Consider the following 8,722-nt stretch of genomic DNA (forward strand, 5'->3'; position numbering starts at 1 on the left):
TAAGTGTGCTTCTTCACTATTGTTTCCCTAGTGTCTATTACAGGGTCTGGCACATAACAGGTGCTTGATAAACAGTTGTTAAATTAACTCAAGAAAGGATGTTTGATGACTTAATGACATCTTCATCTCATTGGGGGACCAAGGAGAATGAAGAAAACAGAAAGGCTTTTGATGCCTGTTCAAGAAAGTAGCCAGATGCCCCTTAATCCCACCTGCCAGAGAAAACAGTGGCTTGTAGCCCCTTCTTTTCTGTTGTTAATCTCATTTGGCTCCACCCTGGCTTTCAGGAGACCCTGGTCCCAGCGTGTTAAGCAAAATACCTAACATCCTGTAGAGGAGGCACTGACCAATCTGAGGGCAGCTTGTCTTAGCTGGAGCTAGGTCCTGCAGGCTTCCTGGGTGTCAAGAGTTAACCCTTTAGGGACTTCCCTGGTGGCCCAGTGGTTAAGAATCCGCCTTCCAATGCAGGGGACGCGCGTTCGATCTCTTGTTGGGGAACTAAGATTCCACATGCCGTGGGGCAACTAAGCCCGTGCACTCTAGAGCCCTCGTGCCACAACTAGAGAGCCTGCGCGCTGCAGCTACTGAGCCCGTGCACTCTTGAGCCCTCGTGCCACAACTAGAGAGAAGCCTAGGTGCAGCAACAAAAGATCCCGTATGCTGCAACGAAGATCCCGACACAGCTAAATTAACTAATTAAAAAACAATTAAAAAAAAAGAGTTAACCCTTTAATTACTGGACCATGGAAAGGTCTGGGGAGGAGGGGTTTCAGTGGAGGGCTGGAGCAGAGGAGGGTATTTGGGGAGAGGGCTTGGGCCAATGGCTGTTTACCATCCAGTAGAAGTATTTGTACTTTTATCTAGGGCCTGATCAGAATTTACAACCTGATTATCAGCTTGGCCTACTTCCCGTCTGCCTTCTCAGGCTCCTCTTTGCTTTTTTCCTTCCCTAAAACAGAGTCTAGATTTAGAGCCTGAGGTGAAACGAGGGTCATGTGAATTTTCTGGCAGATGATGAAACTGAGACCTTTGGGAGGCAGCAGATTAAAAACAATGTAAATAGATTAAACAATGTAAACATTAGAAACAAGGCTTGTAAAATCAAGCAAAGCTGTGTTTGAACACCTGGCTCTGCAGCTGTATAACTTAGTTCAGCTACTTAACCTCTCTGAAATACAGTCCGCTTGCCTGCACTTTTCCTTGGTCTGCTATGGACACGAGGTGGATAATATCTGCAAGGATAGTGGTGCAGTATCTGATTTCTACATGACAAGGAATAAGTGGGAGCTGAGGAGACGAGGACCAAAGCAAGTTAGTTGGTGACACAGTGAGGTCTGGAACTCGCATCCCTCTCCTACACTCTCACTGGTGTGGGCTGCTATAGTCATCACAATTTCAGGGTCCCTAACTGAGGGCCCAGTAAGAGAAAAAAGGTAAGTTTCCTTCCTCAGGTTCACTCCTTTATTTTCTGAGGCCCAGAGCACAGGTTAGGATGGGTATAGGTTAATGACCTCTCCAGTTTTAGGCTTTAGGGTGGAATCAGTTTAGGATCTGACTTGTAAAAGTTAGGTTACAAGGAAGAAGATTTGACTGGTCTGACCTCCAAGGATGTTCATTCAAATTAACCAACTACTGCTTGCAAATTTCACGCTAAGAAAAATGCAAGGCCCTGAGGGTAAAAGTCCACTAAAAAAAAAACCCAATGTTTTTCAAACTGTGAGTCCTGACTTGTTACTAGGATGTGAAACCACAACCAGAATTGAAAAAAGGAAATAGGAGAAAATAGAAAATATGACAGTGCATTGTACACAGAAGGAGGTATCAGATCATAAAATTTTCAGTTACGTATATTTATAAATGCGTGTGTACTGGGTCATGATTTAAAGTGTATTACTGTCAATTTGGGTCCCAAAAGTTTGCAAGCCCCTTTACCAGAAGGTGAGATTCAGGAGAGCAAGAGCTTTGTTTTGTTTTAGAACAGTGCCTGGCATTTGTAAGTGTTCTCTGAAGAACTGTTGAATGAGTGAATATCCAACACTGTGCCTGCCTTCAAGATTAGAGTCAGAAATACAGGAAAAGGTAAATATCATAGGCTTTAACATACTAATATTAATCTGAACTAAATAAATATGAATCTACTGAAAGGGAAGGAACCTAAAAGAACTCCAAATACAAATAGTCTTGGAAATTGGGCTTTTAGAGTATTTTAGCCATGATAGTCAGAGTGAAGTGATAAGAACAAAACAAAACTGACTTGGGAACCTGGGAACCAGGATACAAGACCTGACTTTGTAACCTGCTCACTGTGTGACTTAGGGCAAATCTCTTTAATCAATTCTCTCATTTGAAAAACAGGAATGATCAAACAAGCCCCGTCTGACACACAGGGCTGCTGTGAAGACCTATGATGACCCCATAAAATCGTGCATTTTAAGGGTGCTCTGCAAACTGTAATAGGATACTGGAGAGAAAAACAAGGGATTGCTGAATTGAAGTGAGCACAGCTCTTTTCAGTGGTTTAAGTCATTCATCAGCAAGTATTTATCAGGCTTCTAATGTTTACTGAGGACTTTTCTTTCCAAAGCTTTCCCTTTTCAGATGCTTTTCTAATATTCTTCCTACAGTACAGAATGTAAACTCCATGAGGAAATAGTGTTGGGCTGTCTTGTTCAGCTCCATCTCTGCACTTGCACATAGCAAGCACTCAGCAGATATCTTAAAATGGAGAACAGAAGGAAAAACTTAATTGCTGCCTTAAAGGATGGCACCTTTGCCCTTAAGAACAATTAAGTTAGAAGAGAAGTGATAACACGGAGAAAATACACGTAAGATGCCGTACTGGTGCCTGTAACAGGTACCAAAGGAAGGGCCGGGCCACAGGCACTGCTTGGCTACCACGAGTATGCCAGTTTAAATGCTAGCTGCTGCGGGAGGGACACAACACAGCATACCCTTCTTTATGGTGAGAAAGCGACACAGAAATAAATACCGACTGTCCGCAGGACAGGCAGCGAAGATTCGAGTGAGGGGAACGCGTGATCGATAAATCAAGGGTTGGGGAGGGGAGCGTATCTCAGGCAGTTAGAGACGTTTGTAGAAATCTATGCCCCTTCGTGGAAAGACTGTCAAGGTGAGATGACCTTGAGGTGCTGTGCGTAGGTGGGAAAAGGTTCCGGAGAGTAGTTTAATGGTACTGCCTCCGAGCGCCCAAGAAAGAGAAGTTCCTGTTTCGAGACAATACCTGTTTATTTGGTTTTCTTCCAGTCGAGAGACAAGGGTAGGGGTTGGAGGACAAGACCCAGTGGGCGGGGCCAACACGAGCGGGCGGGATCACGTGGGCCCTCCCTCCAGCTATTGGAGGCCGGGCGAAGGGGCGGGGTTTCCGGTGGCAGCGGCATTCGGGCGTCGGGTGACGCTAGGCGGACAAATCGTCACGTGACACGGAAGTGACTACGAACAGGAAGAGGACGAAAAAAATAACCGTCCGCGACGCCGAGCCGAACCGGACCCGCAGCCACCATGAACAGCAAAGGCAAGGACAGGGGGCGGCTGAGGCCGCCGGGGGAAGTAATGCTGGCCCGGAGCGAGCGGGCCCGGAGCCCAGGGTCACTGGACGCCAGGCCTGGGGAGAGCTGCGCCGCGCTCCTGGGCCAGCTTCAGTGCCCGGGGCTGCGCCGGACGCCTTTGTCATTCTCGAACTACGGTTGCTCGCTCCCTCCTGGCCCGTTCCCCCTTAAACTCTGTGGCGCAGTTTGGAGCCGCGGGCTCGGGTTGGGGGGGCAGTGGGGGGGGAGAAGGCTTGTCGAGATGGGCATCTGCAGGAGCAAATGGGGAGCTAGAGGTGAGATTTGGGTGGGCCAATGGAGAGCTGGCAGAGGCGGGGCGCCGCGCTCCGGAACCACAGGCAGGCCCCCGGGCTTAACTAGTGAAGTGCCGGCGCTGGTGAGCGGGCCAGGCGGGCCCGACGGGTCTCTTTCCCCTTACCCTCGCTGGCGGCCAGAACGTCTCCTGGTTCCTGTGTCAGGACATTCCCCTCAACCCCCTCTCCGATCTCAAGGTTCACTTCCACCACTCACTTTATTTGGAAGTCGACCTTGAGTAGGAACCTGTGAGGTCGATGGGCACAACCACTGTTACTCATGAGGTCTTGGTCAGTTACAGCCAGACCTTTGGAGACCACCCAGAGTAGAGAGACAGGACACACTCTTGAAACATCAGCAAGAAGGGGTTCACAGAGCTGCCCTGCATTCTGGAAGGATCTTGGGCCCAGCTAGACTTTCCCCTGACACCAGTCTTCTCCTGGAAAGAGCTTTTCCTGTCCAGTTAGAATCCAGCATATTCAGTTATAAGGGTGCAAAGAGGATGCTTATTTTCTTGGCTCCAGGGATCAGGGCCTTCAGGGCAGTCGGTCTGTTTGCAGATCTCTTTCTGCTCGTTCCGGCTAGGCTACCCAGCATGCCCTGCCGTATTTTGGTGACTCTGTATTCTAGGCAACATGCATTGTTTTCTTGTCTTCCAGGTCAATATCCAACGCAGCCAACCTACCCGGTGCAGCCTCCTGGGAATCCTGTGTACCCTCAGACCTTGCATCTTCCTCAGGCTCCACCCTATACTGATGCTCCACCTGCCTACTCAGAGGTGCTTCCAGTTTATTAGACTTTATTAATGGAATACTCTTGGATCACGTTTTCAGTCTTTAGCTAAGTCTGACTCCACACATTTATTTACTCTCCACAAACAGGAAAGAATGCTCACATGAATAATCTAAAACATTGTATAGTTCAGCAATTTCTGTTGGGGTTGAGAATGCATTATCTGATTATTTTATGTTATTTGGCACAGGCTGAGGTTAAGAAGATGAGTTTGCGTTCCTTGAGCCTAACATTAGCTATAGCAGGAAGTGATCCAGGAGAACATTTAGTGGCAGTGGAAAGGCAACTTGTGTAACTCAGAGTGTAATCTGCACAAGGAGAATTAAGAATTGACTCATTAAAGAGATCTGAAATACAAATGTCATAAAGTAACTAGTTGCCTTCTCTTCTGCCTCTTTTAGCTCTATCGTCCGAGCTTTGTGCACCCGGGGGCTGCCACAGTCCCCACCATGTCAGCTGCATTTCCTGGCGCCTCACTGTATCTTCCCATGGCCCAGTCTGTGGCTGTTGGACCTTTAGGTTCCACAATCCCCATGGCTTATTATCCAGTTGGTCCCATCTATCCACCTGGTTCAGCAGTGCTGGTGGAAGGAGGGTATGATGCAGGTGCCAGATTTGGAGCTGGTGCTACTGCTGGAAACATTCCTGTGAGTATGACTTTGTCACAAAAAACTCAACCCTTGGGCTTCCCTGGTGGCGCAGTGGTTGAGGGTCCGCCTGCTGATGCAGGGGACGCGGGTTCGTGCCCTGGTCCGGGAAGATCCCACATGCTGCGGAGCGGCTGGGCCCGTGAGCCATGACCGCTGAGCCTGCATGTCCGGAGCTTGTGCTCCGCAATGGGAGAGGCCACAGCAGTGAGAGGTCCGCGTACCGCAAAAAAACAAACAAACAAAAAACTCAACCCTTGCGTATTTTAACTTTCTGAAATGACTACATAGTTATCCTTTCATCATCCCTGGGTAATAGTTGCTGGTATTGGTGCAAGCACTGACGTCCAGTAGTCAGGCAGAAAGCACTGGAGGGGGCAGAACTGTGGCAAGTCAGTAGCATCTGGCACATTCACTGGTGTCTGAGTTAATCAGATTCCTTTGTTTTCCTGTCCTAGGAGTCCTGCCTGCTGCTTTTCCAGTTCACTTTTGGTACTGGTCTAGTAACAACTGCTCATTCATTCCATAAGCATTTACTTAATATTTGCCATCTGTATGGCATTGTATTAGGAACCATGATGATTAAAGAAGTAGAATGCACAATCCCCATTAGATTACATTTAGAAAGTTACTAGGGCTTTTAGTTATATCTCCTGCTTAGTTCTCTTATGTATGGGAATTAGAGCCCAAATGGTCCTTGCTAGGACCATCTACTCAATAACCACAGGCTAGGGATGAGGTGAGAATGCTGTCATCAGGTAGAGCTTTCAGATTATCCAGGGCCATTTGAAAACTGTTGGACCCTGTGACATAAGGCCCTGGACCTAGTACCCGCTCCCTGTATTTTAGAATGTGAGTAGGAGTGATTTTTTGCCCTGAATATGCCTATAGGTCTGGACTACCCACACTCAGAAGGTATCCATAGGCTTTATCTTGGACCTGAAACCCTTTAAGTGAGTGGGTTTCCTGTTTATATCTTTGGGCTCACAGAGACTAGAGACCTGCTGTACCTGAATTGGTGGCATAGCTAGCTGTTTGAGATGCCATGGGTTAGCACACTGCCGTCTTCCTGACTGGTCCTCTTTCACCTTTGTCCACTTCCCTTCCACAGCTGCCCTGTGTCTAATCAACCTTGTCTTTTCCTTTCAGCCTCCTCCCCCTGGATGCCCTCCCAATGCTGCTCAGCTTGCAGTCATGCAGGGAGCCAATGTCCTTGTAACTCAGCGGAAGGGAAACTTCTTCATGGGTGGCTCAGATGGTGGCTACACCATCTGGTGAAGAACCAAGGCCACCTCTGTGCCGGGAAAGACATCACATACCTTCAGCACTTCTCACAATGTAACTGCTTTAGTCATATTAACCTGAAGTTGCAGTTTAGACACATGTTGTTGGGGTGTCTTTCTGGTGCCCAAACTTTCAGGCACTTTTCAAACGTAATAAGGAACCACGTAATGGTAGCAGTACCGCCCTAAAGCATTTTGAGGTAGGGGAGGTATCCATTCATAAAATGAATGTGGGTAAAGCAGCCCTAAGGATCTTCCTTTAATTCCTCCGGAGTAATACTGTACCATACTGGTCTTTGCTTTTAGTAATAAAACATCAAATTAGGTTTGGAGGGAACTTTGATCTTCCTAAGAATTAAAGTTGCCAAATTATTCTGATTGGTCTTTAATCTCCTTTAAGTCTTTGATTTATATTACTTGTTATAAATGAACTGCATTAGTTATCTGCCTTTTCCTTTCCGTCCTTTGCTCCACGTCCTACCCTCAACCCTCGTCTTCCATTCCTTCCCACCGATCTCCATTGAATCAATGGTGCAGGACAGAAAGCCAGTCAGACTAATTTCCTTCTCTCCTTGCACTTCTCCCCACCTGTCATCTTTTAACTAGTCTTTCACAAAGGATCCTCTGAAACCCCCTGTGCCCCAAGCACAGACCCCATTACTTCTGCTTTTGCGTCTCCTCAAGCAAAAGTGGAGGGTGCCTTTTGGACCCTCCTCGTAGGTTGTCTCTTCATACATGAACCAAATTTGCAAACCCAAATTTGCTTTGGTGCCAGAAAAACTGAGCTTTGTTTTAACAAAGGATGCAAACTGTTTTGTAAACAGCAGTTTGTTTATAATTTGAGGGGCAAGGAGGAGGATGCATTTAAAAGCCTGATGACTCTACAGCCAAATTAAGGGGAGTTTTCAGATCAAAAATTGGTTACCATTTCTTGTCAGTGTCTGATGCAGCCACTCATGACTCCCAAGAATTCCTGAGCTGGGTTAATGGGGTCATATCGTGAATGCCTCACTACTAAATGACTTGAGTCCAGTGAAATCTCATTAGGGTTAAGAATATTTCAGGGATCCTTAATATTTTGATTTTTGTTCTCTAAAATTGGATTTTATTTTATTTTATCTTATGATTTCAGTTCATCTAAATTTTGTGTTCTGTACATGTGATGTTTGACTGTACCATTGACTGTTATGGAAGTTCAGCGTTGTATGTCTCTCTCTACACTGTGGTGCACTTAACTTGTGGATTTTTTATACTAAAAATGTAGAATAAAGACTATTTTGAAGATTTGAATAAAGTGATGAAGTTGCATTACACCTCACTTCAAGGATTCTTTACTCAGCTTGTTTTTAGATCTCTTCTGTATATATCTTCTTTTATATCCCACCTAGAATTCAGATAAGTGCTGCTGTCATTCTGGTTTTTTAAATGAAGCCTTTCAACTAAATGCAGGAGTACAAGGCTAAGACTTGACCATTTTCATGAGTTCCATTCTAGATGTTTAGATGTTTAACTTTTCTTCATTTTACTTCCTAAGCTCTTTCAGATTCTTATGAGCCTGTTATGCCAGAGGAATTCCGAACATAAACTTAAAAATAAGGGAACAGTTGATTCTAACTTGCCCTTAAGTTTGACTTGAGGAAGATGTTTTTTAGTATTTAACAGTTTGTGTAAGTTCAGGATGACCTTCAGTTTTTCCAAAATCCTGTTGGAGAAATACTGAAAACTCCTGGAACCTAGGTTGCCAAGATTGATCCCTCAACTCTTGGGTCTCACCTTGGGTGGACTTGAGCTTGAACAATGGAGGCAATATATTTAAGACCTCGAAAGAGATACAGCTTAATTCCAAAGTAAACAATACCTGAAGAGCTAGTGATTTCTACCAAAACATTGTACCTTTTAAACATACCTCATTTTGAGACGAAGTTAGCTCCAAGAAGCCTCTCTGGGCTTGATATAAAGGGCACTGGTGGGAAAAGTGGTAGGTAGGTTGTTCCTGGTTCCCTCTGTGTGTACGCAGAATGGGTCTGGGAAATTCTGGCCCTTGCCAGGATGGAGGCTAAACAACTAATCCCCCAGGGTATGTTTCTAATGACACTTCTAGGACAAACTTCCCAGGACCATCTTTGTTTCAAGACCCTGA

At 45.9% G+C, this 8,722-nt stretch overlaps 2 protein-coding genes across 6 annotated transcripts in view; one reads left to right on the forward strand and one right to left on the reverse strand.

Annotated features, from left to right (window-relative positions):
- Nucleotides 1-8,722, reverse strand: part of POU6F1 (POU class 6 homeobox 1) — a 73,597-nt gene that overhangs the window by 39,153 nt on the left and 25,722 nt on the right. The window lies entirely within an intron of this gene.
- On the forward strand, nucleotides 3,375-7,900 carry DAZAP2 (DAZ associated protein 2). 2 transcript variants are annotated; one of them, XM_004274313.4, is made up of 4 exons: nucleotides 3,375-3,532; nucleotides 4,520-4,638; nucleotides 5,054-5,222; nucleotides 6,449-7,900. In XM_004274313.4, the coding sequence occupies exons 1-4, from the start codon at nucleotides 3,520-3,522 to the stop codon at nucleotides 6,769-6,771; spliced, it is 624 nt and encodes a 207-aa protein (XP_004274361.1). In that variant the 5' UTR covers nucleotides 3,375-3,519; the 3' UTR covers nucleotides 6,772-7,900. The 2 variants fall into 2 exon arrangements, with proteins under 2 accessions (XP_004274361.1, XP_004274362.1); XM_004274314.4 differs by having other exon boundaries at nucleotides 3,376-3,532; nucleotides 5,054-5,299.

Source organism: Orcinus orca, chromosome 11, assembly GCF_937001465.1.
Source record: "Orcinus orca chromosome 11, mOrcOrc1.1, whole genome shotgun sequence".
Classification (NCBI taxonomy): Eukaryota; Metazoa; Chordata; class Mammalia; order Artiodactyla; family Delphinidae; genus Orcinus; species Orcinus orca.